The 19995-nt window shown below is 46.6% G+C and overlaps 1 protein-coding gene across 2 annotated transcripts in view; it reads left to right on the forward strand.

Moving 5' to 3' along the window:
• The window catches only part of TBC1D22B (TBC1 domain family member 22B), a 75926-nt gene extending 56516 nt beyond the window's left edge, over positions 1 to 19410 (forward strand). For both annotated transcript variants that reach the window (XM_033217021.1, XM_033217022.1), the window contains 3 exons: positions 1554 to 1681; positions 1963 to 2058; positions 17525 to 19410. In XM_033217021.1, the coding sequence (XP_033072912.1) occupies positions 1554 to 1681; positions 1963 to 2058; positions 17525 to 17653 (353 nt within the window). In that variant the 3' untranslated portion in view covers positions 17654 to 19410. The remainder of the gene's footprint in view (positions 1 to 1553; positions 1682 to 1962; positions 2059 to 17524) is intronic.
• Positions 19411 to 19995: the final 585 nt, after the last annotated feature.

Here is a 19995-nt window from a genome sequence, read left to right on the forward strand (position 1 = left end):
TTCCGCCCTTACAAATGCATGATACATAAAGGCATAGTACTTTGGAATAGTGGATTTTTAAGTGTATATATATTTTGGATGTTTCTTTGCATTGTAGAAGTAATACTTCCTCATTTAAAAAAATTTAAACAGGCTGGGGATGGTGATTCACACCTGTAATCCCAGCACTTTGGGAGGCCGAGGCAGGAGGATCACTTGAGCCTGGGAGTTCAAGACCAGCCTGGGCAATATGGTGAGACCCTCCCCCCTCTACAAAAAATTTAAAAAGTAGCTGGGCATGGTGGCACACGACTGTAGTCCCAGCTACTCAGGAGGCTGAGATGGAAGGATCTCTCGAGCCCAGGAGGTCGAGGCTACAGTGAGCCAAGGTCGCACCACTGTACTCCAGCCAGGGTGATAAGGTAGGAATCCTTCCTCTCCTTAAATTCTCCCCAGAAATAACTGTTGATTTTTGAGATGGAGTCTTGCTCTGTCGCCCAGGCTGGAGTGCAATCTTGGCTCGTTACAGCCTGGACCTCCTGGCTCAAAGGATCTTCCCACCTCAGCCTCCCGAGTTGCTGGAACTATAGGTGTGCACCACGGTGCCTGGCTAATTTTTGTATTTTTAGTAGAGACAGGCTTTTGCCATGTTGCCCAACCTGGTCTTGAGCTCCTGGGCTCAACAATCCGCCCACCTCGGCCTCCCAAAGTGCTGGGATTACAGGCATGAGCCACGGCACCTGGCCATAACCATTGTTAATAGTTCTTCTTTTAAGAATTGTTTGAAATATTTACCACGTGCCAGGTGCCACTGTAAGCACTTTACTTGTGTTTTCTTGTTTATCTTCCCTGAAACCCTCTGAGGTGTGAGTGATTATTCCCGTTTTATAGGTTAGGAAACTGAGGACAGTAATTTAGAAAACAATCCCACTAAGCGTTATTTGGAGAGCTGTCATGTAGAACAGCAGTCAGGTTTATTTGGGCTTACCTGAGAACACCACACGAACACCAAGAGGTGGGAGTGAGGAGGCAGCTGGTTTTGTTGAATATGGTGAAGCGCTTTCTGGTGAATCACTTCATACATCAGTGGAAGAGGCTGCCCTTGAGTGGAGTTTGTGAGCCCCTTTCGCTGGCAGTGTTCACATCCCTGCTGGCTAGCCATCTGGCGGCGATGCTGAAGAGGAGTTCCTTGCCAGTAGGAGGGTGGCCAAGGTGACCTCCATGGTCCTTTTCCATTCTGGCTCCTTCTCTGATGAGTACTAAGGTGGAGTAGCCAAGTGAACCTCATATCCTCTGCTTTGTGGCCAGAGCGGCCCCGCGAAGGAAGTGGGGCTCCTAGAACATTGCTGTGGGATGTTAAAATGGTTCTGTCTGCTGGGCTGAGTTAACCATGCAGTGTTGCCGTGAGATGATGGAATCAAACATAAAGGACAGTCAGATGCCTGTCTGCCCCTCTGTGTCTGCTTACCCATGGGAGGGGCAGTAAGAAGTGGGGGCTGCTGTTTTGGCTCCTGTGGCCCTGTCAGGGTCCAGTCCCCTAGGATGATGATCCCCAATGATGCTTCCTGTTTCAGAGCAGGTACATAATCACTTCAGGAGGTACGAGGTAGAATACCTGCAGTTTGCCTTCCGCTGGATGAACAACCTGCTTATGCGGGAGCTTCCTCTTCGCTGCACCATCCGCCTGTGGGACACATATCAGGTAGGAGGGATTCCCTGGCCTCTCTGTGCCAGGCTGTCCCTGAGGTGTCCAGCTCCCTGCCAAGTTGTAGAGTGTAGCTGCTTAGAAGTTTCCCCTTCTCCCCTTTTCTACTTCCATGTCTGCTTTCGCCTCAGGGCAGGGCCTTTGCTAAGTCTCTTCACAACTCCATCTCCCCAGCCGTGAAAGAGTTTCCCTCCTCCCAGTAGGAATGGAACTGAGAGGACCAGAGCTGAATCCTTGTCAGGGCTGGAAGACCTAACTCTTATTTTTTTGCTTCCCAGTCTGAACCAGAAGGGTTCTCCCACTTTCATCTCTATGTGTGTGCAGCCTTCTTGATCAAGTGGAGGAAAGAGATCTTGGATGAGGAGGACTTTCAGGTGAGTGGCCAAGAGCTTAGTGTGGGCAGGGAATGAACATTAGAAAGGGAGTTAGCCCCTCAGTGGGCAGCGCACACAGAAGGTGCCACAGCAGGTACCTGGCTGGGAGTAGGAAGGGAGAAGGGGTGCTCTGAAGGGGTCATCCCTCTTAGTTGGCAGAAAGTCACTGGAGCCCAGGGTTCTTCAGTGTGAAAAGGGTCTTTGTGCCAGAATGGCTGCAGAGTGACTGGGCAGGCCTGAGAGATCTTTCAGTCACTCATTGACAAGCATTTATTGAATGCTTGCCACATGCCAGCACTGTCAAAGACCTAGGCTGTATTAGGAAGTGAAACAGAGAGAGGTCTCTGTTCTCATAAAGTTTCTATATTCTGATAGTTGTGGGGAGACATACAGTAAACATCATAGTAAGTAGTAAATTAAAAAGAATGTCAAGGTGCTAAGAAATAATCTTTTTTTAAAAAGTAGAGCAGGGTAAAGGTTTTATTAGGTGATAGAGAAGAGACAGGTTGCAATTTCGAATAAAGTCGTCTCGATAGGTTCACTGAGAAGGTGACGTCTGAGGAAAGACCTGGGGAAGGTGAAGGAGCGAACCACCTGGACATCTGCAGGAATTGTGTCTAGGCAGAGGAAACAGCCAGTGCAAGGGCCTCAGGCAGCAGCATGCCTGAGCCACGGAAGGAATCATGGCGGTCACTGGTGTGGCCTGGAGCAGAGTGATCCAAGCGAAGAGTAGGAAGAGGTGAGTTCAGAAGAGTCACAGGGACCCAGATCACAGAGGACTTTGTAGCCACTGTAAGAACTTTGACTTTTACTCTGAGTGGAAGAGGAGCTCTAAGAGAGCCATGAGCAGAAGAGAGTGGCACAATCTGACTTATGTTTCAATAGGGCCACACTGGCTTCTATGTAGACTGTAGGTGTGGGCAAGAGTGGAAATAGAGACCACCCAGGATGCTACGGTAGTCCTCCAGATGAGACATGAAGGTGGTGGGACTTGGATGGTGACGGTGGAGGTGTAAGAAGTGGCCAGATTTTGGATCTATTTAGTAAATAGAGCCAACAACATTTCCTGATGAATTGGGTGTGGAGTACAACAGAAAGGGGTGAGTCTGGATGGCTTTATAGTTTATAGAGAAGGCTGCAGTGGGGACAGCAAGAGTCCAGCTTTGGGCATACTGGATTTGAAGTGCCATTAGACGTCTAAATAGAGATGCAGACTAGGCAAATATATCTTGAGTTTGGAGTTTGAAAGAGAGATCTGGACTGGACCTATAAATTTAGGAGCCTTTGCCTAGACGCTACTTAAAGCCAACACACTGGATGAGATCCCTAAGGAAGGAAGGATGGACAGAGAAGGGGACCAGGGCCCCAGCCCTGACACACTCTCACGTGACTACATGAAGAGGTCAGGGAGCAGAGGAGGCTGAGAGGGGATGACCAGCGAGAGTACAGCTTCCAGGAACCCCTGGGGTGGGGGTGCTTCAGAGTCCCTATGTAGAAAACTCAAGAAGGGCCTGTGTTACGTGATGAGTGGGCTAGGAGCTGTTCCAGGGTCAGGGAAATACGGATTGAGGAGAGAGATTGTCAGGCTCTCCAGAGAGAATCATTGGGGTTGGGGGTGGGGGCTGTGTTGCTTTTATGCTTTGCATGTTTCTGAACTGAGAGTTTTTTTGGTTTGTTTGTTTTTAATAGGCATATACTTATTTTAAAAGCAGGGGGAAAGGCCAGAGAAAGTTGAATGCTTTTATAAGTTCTAACTATAACGTAGATGTTCTGAAGATCCGCAGTGTCTCCATGTGATCCCTGAGCATTACCACTCTGTGATTGGTGTTAGGCGGCAAAAGAAGAGAAGACTATTTAGTAGACAGATGGAAAGACAGGACCCAGCTTGCCCAAGTAAGGGCTTTGGAAGAAAAAGGAGAGCGGATGCGTTGATTTCTGTGAGTAGATGCTAGCCATGGTGCCGAGGCTTCAGGCTACTGATTAAGAACCATGGCCTCTGCCAGTGAGCAGCACGTGTGGCATTCTAGGATAAATGAGGACAAGGGGCTGGAATGGCTGTATGCCGGGATGAGCTGTCCATTTTGATAATGTGGTTGAGGTGGAGCCGGATAATAAGAGCATGAAGTTTAATTTAGTTATCATGAGCCAGGCACAGAGCTTTGCCATATGTGATAAAAGTGCTTCCCAGATCAGCTCAGGGAGGTGCAGACGATTCCTGGAATGGCTTTTAGCAGTTCACAATATCGGCAGAACAGAGGACAATGCTCTGTGACTTTACAGCTATGTTAATCCTAGAGATGTTCTTTACTGGGTAGCATTTTCAGTTATCTGGTAGGTCTGAGGTCTTTCGGCAATACCCAACAGAACAGCATTGGGACCATTGTCTGCTGCTCTATTAACACCTCGATTAATCCTGTTCGTGGAGGAGTCTCACGTCTTTCTTTCAGACAAAGTAGAATGGGCGATTAAACTGGATAAGGTGAAAAGTTCCTCCCACCTCCATAGTTCTAAAATCCTATGAATGATAAAAGAAGAAGATGTGCCTGGGTGTTAGGCTAGACAGGCAGTGCCCTTTAGGAGACAGAATCATGGCAGAGGTGTGAGGAACAAGGGCACAAAGCATTGTGTAAGGTTGACCTGTTGGGTGTGACTTTCACAGAGAAAGTAGGCACCTGTATCCTAACTGCTGAAGGGCTGCTTGTGAAATCCCTGTGAAGGAAGCTCTGCAGATGAATACAGGTATTGTAAAAAACCAAACATGCCCAGCCTGGAAGAGAAGTTTTAGGGCTAAAAGCCACCTTAAGTGACTCAAAGAAAAACCAGGTGAAGTGGTTACAGAAATAAAAGTAGTAGTTGCAGCAGTTTTAGCAGACCAGCAAATTGATTACACTTAAAGAACAGGGAAAAAGAGCTAGATGTAAGGGAAGCCAGTAAGGGGTTCAGAGAGGAAGCAGATAGCTTCCTGTCAAGGTTGGGGACTGTACACAATAGTACAGTGGTTAAATCATGGTCTTTGGAGCCAGACTGCCTAGGGTCAGATCCCAGCTCTCCCACTTTCCTAAACATGCAGCTGTAAGTAAGTAACTTGTTTCTCTGTGCCTCCATTTTCTTATCTATAAATGGGGCAATAGGACCTGCCTCCTTGGGCTATGATGAGATTAAAGTAACAAATACATGTGAGGCAGTTAGAATAGTGTACTTGATACATAGTCCTCCAAACAGTGAGCTTATTATCGTTGATTTTAATACTACCTTTAATGAGGTGAGCTTTAAAAACCCACTTTTCTAATTAAGTGGTTTTTAACATAATGAGTAAACCATACAAGGTTCATACTGGGGGAAACTGCTGACCTGGATGAGGAAACGGGGATGAAGAGGTGGCGTCAGAGAACACAGGGGCAAAGGGCTGGGTCCTAGCTGCGGCAAAACCCCCCAGCAGCAAGGGTGCGTGCTTCTCCCTGGCCAAGCAGTTGTCTGTGGCCACTGCCTGGCAGAGGGACCAAAAACTGACAAAGGAGATAACACTGAGAGGTTTCCTTCCTGAGACCGCTGGACAAAGGAGCCTGAGGCACATTTGCACACAGGACTCTGGGAGCAGAACGGCTGGATCCTCCGGGGCCCATGGGCGGCTTGAAATGAGAGCTGTCAGCAGAGCTGGGCCAAAGCCTCTCGTGGTAGGAGGGGACTCTCGACAATTCCTGCCCTCAGCCTGGGCTAGTGTAATAGAATCGTAATAATAATGTTAGGTTGAATCATATGCAATTGTTTTTGTAGATCAGAATGATTGAATATTGGCAGTTTTGTGAGACTCAATCTCATAGCAGCTAAATCTTAGCCCTTTTTTTTTTTTTTTTTGAGACGGAGTCTCGCTCTCTCGCCCAGCCTGGAGTGCAGTAGCGTGATCTCGGCTCACTGCAAGCTCCGCCTCCCGGGTTCACGCCATTCTCCTGCCTCAGCCTCCCGAGTAGCTGGGACTACAGGCGCCCGCCACCTCGCCCGGCTAGTTTTTTGTATTTTTTAGTAGAGACGGGGTTTCACTGGGTTAGCCAGGATGGTCTTGATCTCCTGACCTTGTGATCTGCCCGTCTCAGCCTCCCAAAGTGCTGGGATTACAGGCTTGAGCCACCGCACCCGGCCTTTTTTTTTTTTTTTTTTAAGTAACTAGGCCGAGGTCACCCGAGTGAATGGTACTCTCTGAACCACTGTGTTTTGCTGCCTGTCAGTCCCAGGCCTGCCAAGTGCTTCCTGGAGCTCTTGAGCTAAATTCACATGGTGGCTGTTCCCAGGCAAGGATCTGCTTATGTTTCCACCTCAAGATTTCTTCTTCCCCATGTATCCCCCTACATTGGAGATTGCTAGCAGGCTTTCTTCTCACAAAGAAACATTTAGCAACAACAACAAAAACCTATTGTTTTAAAACTGAAAAAGAATTCCTCCCAAGGTCTTCCTTGTGACCTCCTCCTATTCTGGCTGTTGGGTTTTTCTCCTTCCACTGCCAGAAAGATCCGTGATCTCCTGCTGCCCTTTCATGCTCTCCCTCCAAGTGGCCTGAAATCACCTCGCATGCATCCCTGGGGGAAGCAGAGGCTCTAATGCTCCAGGGCGGACTGCAGCAGGGAGTCCACTGGGCTGGTGCAGGTTATGGGTGAAGAGCAGCTCTGGGCCTATTTGTGGAGCGGTAGAGCCCTGCCTGGGCCCTGGTGGAGCTCTCAGGCCTCAGTTAGATCAGTGGCTGGGGAGGCCATGTTGACTGGGGAGGAGCAAGAGTCCCTGAGACACAGGAAGTGTTCTCTGTTTTCATCTGGGTGGTGGTTAATTGGGTGTGTACTTATGTAAAAAGTCATCAACCTGCACGCTTAAGATTTATGTCATGAGTCCACCCTCAAAAGGTTGGAAGGAAAGTAAATGGTGGAGACAGTGTAAGAGTGCTCAAATCTACCTACCAAATAGACAAATAGATGTTTTCTACCCATTTTGATGCGGGTCATTTTTACATAATCACAATTCATTACCACAGTGTACAGTTATGTACTACTAAGGAAGTGAATGGAGCTTCTGTTACCCAGCGGGGAGCCCGACGAGGACTGTATCTGCCCAGAGGACAGGGCCATCAGGGCTAGCAATAGGAGGCCTGTCAGGGCCTCCTGTTTCCACTCTGATCCTAGAAAAAGGAAGTAAGAGGCCAGACATGGTGGCTCATGCGTGTAATCCCAGCACTTTGGGAGGAGGCCACGGTAGGCAGATCACCTGAGGTCAGGAGTTCAAGACCAGCCTGGCCAACATGGTGAAACTCCATCTCTACTAAAAATACAAAATTCGCCAGGCGTGATAGCACACACCTGTAATCCCAGCTACTTGGGAGGCTGAGGCAGGAGAATCGCTTTAACCTGGGAGGCGGAGATTGCAGTGAGCCAAGATCGTGCCAGTGCACTCCAGCCAGGGCAGCAAAGTGAGACTCTGTCTCAAAAAAAGAAAAAGAAAAAGGAAGTAAGTAAAGGGAACTTTTGAGGGAATACGGCTGGAGCCTGTGAGTGCTGAGAGGCCTGCTATCCCCACAGCTGGTTGTAATAAAAACATGTTTTTATTCCCAACAGCCATTGGCAGAATATGCCATCAAGGCAGGTTGCAGATGTCAGACTTGGGGAAGACTTCCCAAAGCAGATTAATGTCAGACTTCGGGACAGGAACTGGTTGAGTGAGTTCTGTGATGAGGAAAGACATGACAGGGGGCTTCCCCGTGGTCACTGCAGCACACATAATTACAACCCAAAACCAAGGGGTTACAACAGGGAGCAGGGGAACACCTCCAAAAATCAAAAATTCACTGCACATGTAGACGAGCATAAGCTGTGCCCAGTTGTGGGCACTTAGATGAGCAGCAGGCAGACAATCTGTATAGTATTAAGCAACCCATAGGAGGCCTGAAAACCGACTCTAGGATAATAGTTCTATGAAGAGTGTCTGCTTGAGTCAGAGGGGACAGGTGCCTGAGCAAATACCTGGTTACTCTATTCTAAAAAGTCATCTCGGGAAAGCAGCAGCAGCGAAGCCTAGAACATGGAAGCCCAGGAGTATGTCGGCCAGCACCAGCAAGGCCTCAGAGGACTCAGGACGGAATTTGAGAAGCACCATGCAGGGCACTCTAAGGACTAATAATCAACATTTCTTTAAATACATAAAAAGAGGACAGGTCCAGTGGCTCATGCCTGTAATCCCAGCACTTTTGGGAGACTGAGGCAGGAGGATCACTTGAGCCTAGGAGTTCAAGACCACCCTGGGCAACATAGGGAAATATTTAAAAATTAGTCAGGCATGGTGGCACACACCTGTAGTCCCAGCTACTTAGGAAGGTTGGGTGGGAGGATCATCTGAGCCAGGGAGGTCGAGGGTGCAATGAGCCATCAGTGGACAACAGAGTTAATCTCGAGTGAGTGAGTGAGTGAAATGACAAGGGAGTCAGCTGGAAGAAACCACTGGAGAGATTCCCACTCTGAAGGTTTCTCTTGTAGGAGACAGGTCGGGGTTATTAAATAGTGCTAAGCCTGCAGGATGTTCCAGACCTCAATAATAAACTAAATGTAAATAAATCCCTGGAACCAGATGGCATCCACCCACCACTTCTGCATGAACTCAAGGGTGCGATTGTGGAACATTGCCCAAATGGGGGCCCTGTCTTTACAGACATTTGGTGAATTGCCAGTTTGAATCCTGCACACAAGAGTTCGGAGGGAACCCTGGGAACTGAAGATCTTTCTGCCCAAAATAAGCTGGTGTGAGAAAGGGCACAATTCCTAGACATATGAGCAAAAACAAGCCATTGAGGGAAACTACACAGCTTTCTTTGAGAGGAAACTTTGTCAAATGCCTAGATTCAGGAAGAGCCAATGAATAAAAGTTTGACTCTCAACAAGCTTATATGGCAGGGACATGTTTTTGAAAAGTTGTATTGGGACCAGAGGAAATGTTTTGCCTCCTCACTGATTCTCAAAATAGAAGAGGTTGGTTTTAAAGTATTTGACTAGAAAGGTATTTTTACATGCTTGAATACACTTTACATTTGCAAAGAATGTTCCAGTACTGCAAAGTGATTCTATATACAGTATCTTATTTAGTAGCACATATTTAATGTTCTTTTGTTGCTCATCATTATACATCCTGTCTTTGGTTGTGCCAGCCCTTATTGCAGAGTAAAATTAGTCAACTCTTAGTCACCAGCTGGGTCACACTGGTGGCTGGGAAAGACCAAGAAGAGGCAGAGGAAGAGGTGGCACTGATAATAAAAATCCATTCAAGAATTTAGCTGTGACACATCTGCAGCCGGTTCACACCTCTCAGCTATAAGACAAACTGGATACTTTGTAAGGACTGTGGCCTATTATGCACCAAAATCCTTACTAAGATTGTCTGGGTGAGCTGCCTGCTGGGTCCAGTGATACATTAGTAAACAAAGAAGTTGAAATAGAAGGCTAACATATGCTTTGGATTGCTTAGCAGTGTGACACCAATATGGCATCAAGCCTTACTATGAGTCCAAGGACTTAATGACTACATAAAAGTAAAAATCAACAACAAAAAAAGTGAATGCTTCTAGATTTCCTTCAAACAGCCTCTTTTATGACTTCTCTTCTTTTTGTTCCTTCTGCTTTATGCCTTACTTCTCATGCCAGGGCAGGCAGTATATAGTCTAGTGATTATGAGCACATGCCCAGATTGTCTAGACTCAAATCCCTGGCCAGCACTACCCTGTGACCCTAGGCAAGTTCCTGAACCTCTGTGCCTCAATTTCCTCATCTGTAAAATGGAGGTAATAATACGTATCTCATAGAGTAGATGTAGAATTAAACGAACTAGTACAAAGTACATGTGAAACATTTAGAGCCCCATCTGTTACATAATAAGTGCTCAATAAATAATAATTGCCTTTATACTGATTATCTTTGGTGTTTGTCTTCCTCCTCAATTATTCTGCCACCTTTATTGGACAGTCTTTAGTGGAATTTTCTTATGCCTTTCCCTTTTCAAAATCTCTGCTTATTACCCACTATCCCTTTGCCTTTGGTCTCTTATCTAATTGTTTTTTTTTTTCCACCAGTCACATATGGCTCAAAGTCCTTCTCTGCCATATTGTCTTTTCCTGTGTGGATTTTCAGCCGATAACTATGCTTGGCCCTTTTCTGCTATTTCCAGCTGTTTTCTACAAAAGGCGTTTGCTCCCTTTCTATTAATTGGGCATCTCTGATGCTTGCCCTACAAGCTTTCTCCTCCTCTTGACTGTAGTATCTCATCTGAGTGCATGTCATACTTAAGTGCTCCCATTAACTGGCTTTGTAACAAATCTTCAGTTGTTCCCTGCCCTGGTAGTGTCTCTTCCCTGCCCCTAGATAAAAGCTCCTGATTTGTGATTAGCACCTTCATCCCCCAGCCATAATTATTGTTTCTCCTTTTTTTTTTTTTTTTTTTTGAGACGGAGCCTCGCTGTGTCGCATAGGCTGGAGTGCAGTGGCGCAATCTTGGCTCACTGCCATCTCCGCCTCCCGGGTTCAAGCAATTCTCCTGCCTCAGCCTCCCGTGTAGCTGGGACTACAGGTGCACGCCATGATGCCCGGCTAATTTTTTGTATTTTAGTAGAGACGGGGTTTCACCGTGTTGCCCAGGCTGGTCGCGAACTCCTAAGCTCAGGCAATCCGCCCGCCTCGGCCTCCCAAAGTGAGTTTCTACTTTTTAATCCATTGGGCAGGATTTCCCATTGTTGCAGCATGAGGACAGCAGGCGGTAGACTAGGTAGGGGCTAGAGGAGGGGATGTGGCAGTTTTAGGCGTAGCCACCAGGTGGCAGAGTGGTTCCTTACGGCTAAGCGTCACTTCCCTTGGGGGAAGTGGGGACGTTCACTTGTCCAGGGGTGGAATTATTTGGAAGTTTTTGAGAGGTTTCTGTTAAGACTGGAAGAATTGGAAATTATAGGTAGATCTCATCTCAACAAAGAGTATTCTTGGCCAGGTGTGGTGGCTCACGCCTGTAATCCCAGCACTTTTGGGAGGCTGAGGCAGGCAGATTACGAAGTCAGGAGATCGAGACCATCCTGGCCAACACGGTGAAACCTCGTCTCCACTAAAAATGCAAAAATTAGCAAGGTGCGGTGGTGCGCACCTGTAATCTCAGCTACTCGGGAGGCTGAGGCAGGAGAATCGCTTGAACCTGGGAGTTGGAGGTTGCAATGAGCCAAGATCGCCACTGCACTCCAGCATGGCAACAGAGCGAGACTCTGCCTTAAAAAAAAAAAGTATTCTCTTCTAGAGAGCTATGTCCTTTGTTGGCTGTTCTTGTTTGTTATCAGTTATGCAAGTGTATGTAACCATCATAGAAAAATTTAGAAAATTCCAGTAAGAAATCTTAGGCTAGTCGTGGTGGCTCATGCCTGTAATCCCAGGACTTGGGAGGCCGAGGCAGGCGGATCAAGAGGTCAGGAGATTGAGACCATCCTGGCTAACATGGTGAAATCTCGTCTCTACTAAAAATTTTTAAAAAATTAGCCGGGCGTGGTGGCTCGTGCCTGTAGTCCCAGCTACTCAGGAGGCTGAGGCAGTAGAATCACTTGAACCCGGGAGGCGGAGCTTGCAGTGAGCCGAGATCCGGCCACTGCACTCCAGCCTGGGCGACAGAGCGAGACTCCGTCTCAAAAAAAAAAATTTTTTTATTAATATGCATTTTATTTTATGTATTAATATTTAAAACCATTATTCTGAGGAGATGGATGGGGTTCCCCAGACAGCCCAAGAGTCTAAGGTACAGAAAAGACTGAGAGCATTATAAAGAGAGCCTGCCTAACTTAGGATAGAAGTTGCCTACCTGAGGAGAAAGTTAGCAAAAAGAGGCAACGCCTTTTCCAGTTGTTGTGGGATAGGGGCACGTTGCGGGAAGGAGGTAGGAAGCAGGAGAGATGAGTCAAAGGGACCACAGGCCAGGGAGTTCATGGTGGCGTGGGGGTGGGGGCATGTATTATAGTCCAAGGTCAGCATTTTAAAAAATAAGTTGAGATAGAAATGATGGTTCTCTTTTTTTTTTTTTTTTTTTTTTGAGACGGAGTCTTGCTGTGTCGCCCAGGCTGGAGTGCAGTGGCCGGATCTCAGCTCACTGCAAGCTCCGCCTCCCAGATTCACGCTATTCTCCTGCCTCAGCCTCCGGAGTAGCTGGGACTACAGGCGCCCGCCACCTCGCCTGGCTAGTTTTTTGTATTTTTTAGTAGAGACGGGGTTTCACCGTGTTGCCCAGGCTGGTCGCGAACTCCTAAGCTCAGGCAATCCGCCCGCCTCGGCCTCCCAAAGTGAGTTTCTACTTTTTAATCCATTGGGCAGGATTTCCCATTGTTGCAGCATGAGGACAGCAGGCGGTAGACTAGGTAGGGGCTAGAGGAGGGGATGTGGCAGTTTTAGGCGTAGCCACCAGGTGGCAGAGTGGTTCCTTACGGCTAAGCGTCACTTCCCTTGGGGGAAGTGGGGACGTTCACTTGTCCAGGGGTGGAATTATTTGGAAGTTTTTGAGAGGTTTCTGTTAAGACTGGAAGAATTGAAATTATAGGTAGATCTCATCTCAACAAAGAGTATCTTGGCCAGGTGTGGTGGCTCACGCCTGTAATCCCAGCACTTTTGGGAGGCTGAGGCAGGCAGATTACGAAGTCAGGAGATCGAGACCATCCTGGCCAACACGGTGAAACCTCGTCTCCACTAAAAATGCAAAAATTAGCAAGGTGCGGTGGTGCGCACCTGTAATCTCAGCTACTCGGGAGGCTGAGGCAGGAGAATCGCTTGAACCTGGGAGTTGGAGGTTGCAATGAGCCAAGATCGCCACTGCACTCCAGCATGGCAACAGAGCGAGACTCTGCCTTAAAAAAAAAAAGTATTCTCTTCTAGAGAGCTATGTCCTTTGTTGGCTGTTCTTGTTTGTTATCAGTTATGCAAGTGTATGTAACCATTATAGAAAAATTTAGAAAATTCCAGTAAGAAATCTTAGGCTAGTCGTGGTGGCTCATGCCTGTAATCCCAGGACTTTGGGAGGCCGAGGCAGGCGGATCAAGAGGTCAGGAGATTGAGACCATCCTGGCTAACATGGTGAAATCTCGTCTCTACTAAAAATTTTTAAAAAATTAGCCGGGCGTGGTGGCTCGTGCCTGTAGTCCCAGCTACTCAGGAGGCTGAGGCAGTAGAATCACTTGAACCCGGGAGGTGGAGCTTGCAGTGAGCCGAGATCCGGCCACTGCACTCCAGCCTGGGCGACAGAGCGAGACTCCGTCTCAAAAAAAAAATTTTTTTATTAATATGCATTTTATTTTATGTATTATATTTAAAACCATTATTCTGAGGAGATGGATGGGGTTCCCCAGACAGCCCAAGAGTCTAAGGTACAGAAAAGACTGAGAGCATTATAAGAGAGCCTGCCTAACTTAGGATAGAAGTTGCCTACCTGAGGAGAAAGTTAGCAAAAAGAGGCAACGCCTTTTCCAGTTGTTGTGGGATAGGGGCACGTTGCGGGAAGGAGGTAGGAAGCAGGAGAGATGAGTCAAAGGGACCACAGGCCAGGGAGTTCATGGTGGCGTGGGGGTGGGGGCATGTATTATAGTCCAAGGTCAGCATTTTAAAAAATAAGTTGAGATAGAAATGATGGTTCTCTTTTTTTTTTTTTTTTTTTTTTGAGACGGAGTCTTGCTGTGTCGCCCAGGCTGGAGTGCAGTGGCCGGATCTCAGCTCACTGCAAGCTCCGCCTCCCAGATTCACGCTATTCTCCTGCCTCAGCCTCCGGAGTAGCTGGGACTACAGGCGCCCGCCACCTCGCCTGGCTAGTTTTTTTGTATTTTTTAGTAGAGACGGGGTTTCACCGTGTTAGCCAGGATGGTCTCGATCTCCTGACCTCATGATCCGCCCGTCTCGGCCTCCCAAAGTGCTGGGATTACAGGCTTGAGCCACCGCACCCGGCCAAAATGATGGTTCTCTTTCAAAGAAAACAAACAAAAAAAACTTTGAGGCAGACAGGACTGAGGCCAGGATAGAACCAAGAGAGAATTACTCCTGTGAGAGGGAAGTATTCCAAAGATGTTCCGATCAGCTAAAGGCAGAGTTTTTAAAAGCAGAGCATCTGCTGGGTGGAGTGAATATCAATAACTGGTTGAATAACTGGTCTGGTTGAGTGAATTTCTGTAACCATGTGACTGGAGGGGTTTGCCTGGAGGGTTGGAGAAAGCAGATCCAGCAACCATGGAGGGGAGAGTGGGGACCTTGGGATGTGCAGTCCTCGGGCGGTTCACCACCATAGTGACTTACGGCTTTGAGTACTGTTCTCAGGCTTGGGGATCAAAGAGAAGACATTAGCATTAGCAAAGTTTGCTTTTTTTAATGAGAGTAGTGCTGGTAGAGATCTAGGGAAATGAGCATTTTTCTGGAATATATTTTGTGGTTGAATGTTGAAACCTTTAAAATGTTTGTGGCAGGCCAGGCGCAGTGGCTCACACCTGTAATCCCAGCACTTTGGGAGGCTAAGGCGGGTGGGTCACTTGAGGTCAGGAGTTTGAGACCAACCTGGCCAACATGGTGAAACCCCATCTCTACTAAAAATAGAAAAATTAGCCAGGCGTGGTGGCGCACATCTGTAATCCCAGCTACTCGGGAGGCTGAGGCAGGAGAGGCGGAGGTTGCAGTGAACTGAGATCATGCCACTGCGTTCCAGCCTAGGCAACAGAGCAACACTCTGTCTCTAAATTAATTAATTATTAATTAATTAAAGTTTATGCCCTTTGAAATAGTAATTTCATTTCTAGGAATTTGGCTTAGGGAAATAATCCAAGATAAGACTTTGTGCATAAAGATGTTCATTATAATTTTTTATAGTGAAAAACCAGAAATAATTAAATGCTCAAAACAGGAGAATGTAAATTATGGTACATCTTACATCATGGAAGATTCTTTGGTTATTGAAAATATCGACAAGGAATTTTTAATATTAGAGGAAATGCTTATGGTAAATGCTGAATAGATTCAAAATTATATAGAGAAAATATTTCAAGTATGTAAAATGTATAGGAAAAGGACTGGAAGGAAATACGCCAAAATGTCTTAAAATGGCTTCCTCTTGATTGTGAAGTTATGGGTAATTTATTTTCTGGGTTTTTTTTTTTACTTTTTAGTAAACAAAATTTCCACAGAGTAGCTTCACCCAGGCTGGAGTGCAATGGTGCAATCTCGGCTCACTGCAACCTCCACCTCCCAGATTGAAGCAATTCTCCTGCCTCAGCCTCTCAAGTAGCTGGGACTACAGGCAGCCACCACAATGCCTGGCTAATTTTTGTATTTTTAGTAGAGATGGGGTTTCACCATGTTGGCCAGGCTGGTCTCGAACTCCTGACCTCAAGTGATTGGCCCACTTTGGCCTCCCAAAGCGCTGGGATTACAGGCATGAGCCACTGTGCCCAGCCTAGAGTAGTTATTACTCAAAAGAAAGTTATTTCATAACACAATAATATACAAAGATTTTATTTTAAAAGATGCATAAGTATAATGAGAGAAAAGTGAAAGGCTTCCCTCCCAAAGGGTAACCACTGTGAACAGTTTCCCACTTCTCTAAAATGTTTATATGTACATGTACATACACAAATAGATTGTTGTGTTTTTTCTTTTACCTAAGTGGGATCATACTGTAAATATTTTTCTGCAACTGCCTTTTTTATTCTTTCCAAAATGTCTTCTATATCTTCCCATATTGATACATGTAGACCGGCTTCACTTGTTTCAAGTGCTGCCTTGCATCTCATGATGTGGATAATCCATGGTTTATCTCACCATTCCCACATTGGCAGATGCTTTTCTAGTGTCCTTTTTCACTATTTGAAGCAATGATGCAGTGAATACCTTTGTACACACAATAGTGTGACTATTTCCCTAGGATAGTTAGAAGGAGAGTTGCTGGATCAAAGACCATGTGCATTTCTTATTTTGATAGATATAGTATGTATTTAAGATGATATAAACTTGTCTACTATAACCATGACCTCAAAATAACAGTGACTTAAAACAAGATGGTTGTTTATTTCCCTTCAACTAACAGTCTAAGTGTAAGCAGTCCAGGGCTAACATTATGGTTTTGGAGTGTTAGGGACTCTGATTTCTTTTGTCTTATTACTCTGCCATCTTCAACACATGCTTTAATTTTATGGTCTAAGATGAACACTTCTACTCCTCCATTCATATCCATTTTCTAGGAAGGAGAGAAGTTTAGAGCAAAACCTGGAAGTTACACCTATCATTTTTGTTCATATCCAGAATTGGCCAGAACCTAATTGTGTTGGCCACACATAGCAGTGATGTGCCTTGGGCAGCTTTATGCCCAGCTACACTTCTAGTACTAAAGGAGGAAATCTTGTAAAGGATGCATAAGACCTTTCCACTCAGCACTGCAGGATGCTGCTGGAGTATTCAGATCAGCTAGGAGCAGGGTTTGTAAGTCATCACAGTGTGAGTGGCCACTGGCATTAGTGCGTTAGCTAGTCACATGGATAGTCTGTTTTCCCATTTGGTTGTTCGCCTTCTTTCTTAACTGATTTGTAGGCATTCCTTATGGATTGCATATATTAACCCTTTATCTTCTATAAATGTTATAAATATTTTGTCCGTTTCTTTATTTTTTTTTTTTTTTTTCGTTTGAGATGGAGTCTCGCTCTGTCGCCAGGCTGGAGTGCAGTGGTACGATCTGGGCTCACTGCAACCTCCGCCTCCCGGGTTCAAGCGATTTTCCTGCCTCGGCCTCCTGAATAGCTGAGACTAAAGGCATGTGCCACCTTGCCTGGCTAATTTTTTGTATTTTTAGTAGAGACAGGGTCTCACTGTGTTAGCCAGGCTGGTCTCGATCTCCTGACCTCGCGATCCGCCCGCCTCAGCCTCCCAAAGTGTGGGATTCCAGACGTGAGCCACCGCGCCCGGGCTATATTTTAACTCTGTCAAAGGATCACTTGAGCCCAGGAGTTCGAGGCTGCAGTGAGCTATGATTGCACCACTGCACTCCAGCTTGGGTGACAGAGCAAGAACCTGTCTCAAAAAAAAGTCATAATTATTGTTACAACTATTTAAAGAAATATGCATGTGAAAAAAAGACAGAAAATGAATACTTTAAGATTAAGAGAGGTATATTTGGATGTGATTATTTTTCTCTCTTAAACATCTTTATTGTTGTCATTCCCTACTTATGTTTTTCTGTTTTTAAAGAGGCAGATGTTAGCGGACTAGAGAATCAGCAGAGGCTTGCAGGGCTTCCTGAGGTGAACTAGAACTGAAAGCTGTGTGCTGTTGGGAGGAAGGAGGCTGGACTCTTTGGGATGTGTGAGCCAGGAGGAAGGGGCCCCATTCTAGGCCTTGGTCTCTAAGAATGGGGTCGCTGGTCCGCTGGTCTATAGTCTGGTATGATATAAAAGTCCTTTCTTGTATTCCAGGGTCTCCTCATGCTGCTGCAGAACCTCCCTACAATACACTGGGGCAACGAAGAGATTGGGCTGCTTCTCGCCGAGGCGTACAGACTCAAGTACATGTTTGCCGATGCCCCGAATCACTACCGCCGATAGGTGCTGTCTCCTCCGGGGACCCAGACTGCCCTCCTCTCTGATGGCAGTCTGATCACTGTGGCCACTGTGCGAGCCGTGGACCCCGGCCAGGAACCACTCCTGTTGTACAAAGCTCACACCCGCCGCCCAGGTCTTAACTTTCTGGCGTCCACCACTCCATGTCTCTGGATGTGTCACTTGGACCACTGTCAGTATTCCATGCCGCGTGGATGGGCCCAGTTCTGGGAGAGGACAGAAAAGGTGGTACAGGGTTGTCTGCCCCTTTAAAAGAAACTGGACAAAGAAGGGGAAGGCTCAGGGTGTCAACTCACATTGTCCCTACGAGGACAGGCCCCAACTGATAACCATTGCTTTTTTTGTGTGAACATAGTTTGATTTGATCACAGGTCAAAAACGCCTTATATTTTCAAAAGACTCCTGGCCCCTCTTCCCTCTCCCTGGTTTCCTAGCCCTTCCCCTTCTGCCCTAGTCTGAGCCAGTGAGGGGTAGCTTTTTAAAACCATTATTCTAGATGGAGGAGGCACTGATGCTTGTAACTCTGGGAAGAGGCCTACACCCAAGAGCTAGGAATTTTATTTTTCCTTTTCTCACCAGGTGTCTGCATGTGTGTGTGGGTGTGAATGTGTATACACACCCATCAGCATTTAGTCACATGTCTGAATTTCTGTGTCCAGATGAGCCCCATCAGACTAGTTGGGAAGGGCCCCAGTGACCAAGTGTATAAGCATCCCTTGAAGAGGGATCAGGGCCAGGGAGGCAGAAGGGGCTGTTTACCTCTCCAAACTCCTTTTCCATGATGACCCACTCCAAGATATTATGTGTAAATTGTGTTATTATGTATATGGGTAAAGATGTACAAATATATGTCCTCTTTGTAGCAGATATGATTTTATATTTATAATGTGCATCAACATGTGAAAGCAATCTAGGTCACTAGCACAGAGGAAGTTGCCAGGAAGGTGGCTTCAGCGCCTCCAGGTTGGTTCTGGGTGTCCTGCTGTGAGGGGTAGAACTGGAGGCTGCTGGAGTGAGTGGCTGAGCAGGTGGAGCCATCCCAAGCATCAGTGTCTCAGAGTCCTCCTTGCCCCTTTCTTCACCCTGCCCTCCAACCCCCAGACTTTCCTGGAGCATCTTCCCTTTGCTCCTAGCAGCCTCCCCAAGAAGGGACTGCAGAGGCGGGCAAGCCCTCTCTATGTTTTTATTCCCACCTTCCCCAGAATCTGGGGAGGGCTTTTGTTTTCACATTTTCAAGTTCAGCGTTGTATTCAGGACAGAAGCTGTGACTGAAGACTGTGCCAAGGAAAGGGGCTTCCTGTGTGTCCCTCGGGTTTGGGGCTCTTCTCAGAGAGCAGCACTCCTTGTCCCTTACTGTCACCTTCACTCCCCACACAGCTCATGAGATGTGTGACCCCTTGTTTGAGTTTTGCTATTTGGTAGTGGAGGGTGGGGGGATGGGGGCCAGCAGCTGTCATCCTCCTGGGAAGCCTGGTGGGTAACACCCTTGAGTCTCTTTGCCAGTGAGGCCCACCACACAAGTGTGAGTTAGGTTTCTCATCTGGAGCTGTTTCTCAGGCATTCTTCCCGACCCTCTTCCTTTTCCCCTTCGGTGTGCCTCAGTGGTCCCCTCAACTGGACTAATTAAAGAAAGACACTTGTGTTCCCAAGTGGTGGTTTTATTTTTTTAGTTTTTATGTTTGTATGGGAAATTGTGGATAAAGTGAAAAGAATTGTAAATAAATGGTGTATTTCCTCCTCCATCTGCTGGTTTTTCTCCTGTGTGTTCATGGAACCTAAAGAGTCTCCTCTTCCTGAGTTTTTCTTGCTGATACTAGCAGGTGTGCAGTCAGGCCTTCTGTGAGGTGAGCAGGGGATCAGCAGAGAATCAAAAGGCATTCTTAGAGGACAGCCAGCAAACACTTACCCAACATCCATCTGTGAAAGGTACTGTGGAAACTACACAAATGAGTAACTTGGTAAATGAAACTACCTTTAAAAAGAGTTAACTTGCCAACCACTTTGATAAGCACTTTACATGGATTAGTTGATTCATCCAAAAGGAGTATGTTATCTGATGGAGGGTAGAAAACAGACTAGAATTTCAGTGCTGGATGAAAACCTGGAGATATCTAGTTTAACCCCCTCATTCACAGAGGAAAATCCAAGCCAAGGCCAAGGAAGACAGCATCAGAGTCATCAGAGTAAGAACCAGAGGACCGGTGTCCTGGCTTGCCTGTTCAGTGCGTTTCCACCAAAGCAGAAAGAACTAAGACGGCCGCCATGTAAGATTGTCTTTAAGTCTTATTTTGGTTGTCAGCTGTTGGTTTTTTTTCTTGGTAACCTTA

The sequence above is a fragment of the Trachypithecus francoisi genome, unplaced genomic scaffold (assembly GCF_009764315.1).
Source record: "Trachypithecus francoisi isolate TF-2019V2 unplaced genomic scaffold, Tfra_2.0 Lachesis_group10, whole genome shotgun sequence".
Lineage (NCBI taxonomy): Eukaryota > Metazoa > Chordata > Mammalia > Primates > Cercopithecidae > Trachypithecus > Trachypithecus francoisi.